At 39.0% G+C, this 2,072-nt stretch overlaps 1 protein-coding gene across 1 annotated transcript; it reads right to left on the reverse strand.

The window, feature by feature from the left end:
* Nucleotides 1–47: 47 nt before the first annotated feature.
* On the reverse strand, nucleotides 48–1,843 carry LOC7479291 (protein ROH1). The gene has a single exon (XM_002299474.4). It carries the CDS (start codon nucleotides 1,573–1,575, stop codon nucleotides 388–390), a length of 1,188 nt encoding a protein of 395 aa, XP_002299510.1. The 5' UTR covers nucleotides 1,576–1,843; the 3' UTR covers nucleotides 48–387.
* Nucleotides 1,844–2,072: the final 229 nt, after the last annotated feature.

Genomic DNA, 2,072 nt, shown 5'->3' on the forward strand with positions numbered 1-2,072 from the left:
AATACATCCATTTCCATAATAAAAAAAAACTGAAATTGCAACTCCTCTAAGAAATACAAAATTAAACCTTGATTAGTGCTATACATTCTTTCAAACAAAACATCCTGTACTCGACACAATAACAATAAAGCCAGGAAAAAAAAGAAGAAAAAACGAGTACATTTCACATTTAGAAATGCATACTAGACCTCTAAACTCGGTGCGTTGAAGCCGTATAATCTCTAGGAAAGAGAAAAGGAAAAGGAAACCCTGTATGAACATCCACTTCGAGGCTCAACATATGCCCATGTTCATCTACCCATGAACAAGTTGAACCTGGAATCATAAAAATGCCTAAAAATTCTCAAACTTCCAAGACCCCATTTTGCACAAAAGTTCAGACGCACATTATATTATAGGTTGAGAAGCTTTCCCATTATCCAACAAATCAAGAATCTCTGTCCTGCTCCTTACAATCCTATGAAACAATTCTCTAATCTGCTGCTGTAAAGGCATCAACCCTTCCTCCATTCTCTGGCAAATCTCCGCCAGCTCCGCCACCCGCGCAGCCACTTCCTCCAACTTCTCAGCCTCCGCAGGAAATTGGAATCCATCAGCAAATTCAATCAAACTCTGCCCCAGCTTCTCCATCCTTTGCATCTCCTCTAGCAATCCAGCTGACCCTTTTTTCTCTTTCTTTTTCCATTCCTCTCCAATCTTCTCCTGCATCCCAATTATGCTATGTGCCCACACAAATTGCTTTGGAATCTGAAAATGCGTTGACAATCCACTCCTTTCTTGACATGGAATTGCGGCCACAAGAGCCCACATCACAAAAACCATAACATTACTCATTATATAAACAGGCTGAGCCAATCCCGTTGATTCTCCACCTCTTGGTACCGCCAAATTAGAACACATAGCCTGAATTTGTTTTGCAGCAGACCAGTTTTTAGCCAAAACCATTGATGAAGATCGAAAAGAACCGTGAGTAGCTCGGTCCTTATGATTACCCCCACTGTTACTTCCTCTCCTTCCAAAAGACCAAGTTCTCTCTGCATACCTTGAATGATTATTTTCTTTATCATCAATTGTCAAAGCAGACATCAAAGCGCTGAGAGCCTTTCTAGCTCGCTTAACTTGACCATCACCAATTGGTTTCTGCTCTAAAGCAGAAACAACAATCTCAGCCAATTTTTGACATTGACGAATAGAATCAACCCCGCTAGAAACGGCATTACAAATATCAAGAACTTTAACAGCACGTTCCATAAAATCAATAAGTAAACGATCCAATGGCGGTTTAAGTATTTGAGAAGGGTCACGACCCATAATTAAAACAGCTTTGAATTCTGCCTCGCAGCACAACAAAACATCAACTAGTTTTCTTAGCCAAGAAATTGAGAGAAATGGCTCACCGGAGAAAGGATAATCTTCAGGATGCGATAGTAAATCAGCAAAACGATCGCCTGTATGTCTTTGAAAAAGCTCCAGGACTTCTAGTTCTTGTTCATGGTTACCATCCATAGCAATTACTTGGTTTCTTCTAATGCTGATTCTGCCAAGAAATGATTGCTGGTGTTCTGTAGCAGGCATCTTTAATGTTTTTTTAATGATGATTTGAAAAAAAAAAAAAAACACAAGACAAGTGACGATCTTTTTGTTCTTGTTTTTATGGTTTTCAGATTTGAAACTGAGGATTGGTGGCTAAGGGGTAGTGTTTGTGTGTGTGTTTTTTTGTTGTAGGAGGGGAAAATGGAGGAAAAGAGGGACAGGTCAAAGAAGCAAGAGGCCTTTTTTTGTGAGATAGAGAGACGGTTGCGCAGTTATATACGAGGGAGTGTAGATGGTTTTACGGCTTTTGTCTTGGACTAGACCATTTCTTCTTCTTCTTACGGAGGCTGACTCGGTTGGGGCTTTTTGTAAGGATCCTTTTTTTTTCGCCTACGTTGCCCCCAATTGTTGGCTCATATAAAATGGATATATTTTAAAGTGGAAATAATTGGTATACAAGGAAAAGGAAATGAATGGCTACAGCGCTGTTGTTTGTTTTATGAAAATTTATTTATTTTTGTTTTAAATTATTTTAATAT

The sequence above is a fragment of the Populus trichocarpa genome, chromosome 1 (assembly GCF_000002775.5).
Source record: "Populus trichocarpa isolate Nisqually-1 chromosome 1, P.trichocarpa_v4.1, whole genome shotgun sequence".
In the NCBI taxonomy this organism is placed as follows: domain Eukaryota; kingdom Viridiplantae; phylum Streptophyta; class Magnoliopsida; order Malpighiales; family Salicaceae; genus Populus; species Populus trichocarpa.

Coding starts and splice junctions, on each gene's coding strand:
- LOC7479291 (XM_002299474.4), bottom strand. CDS start 1,575: ATGCCTGCTACAGAACACCAGCAATCATTTCTTGGCAGAATCAGCATT.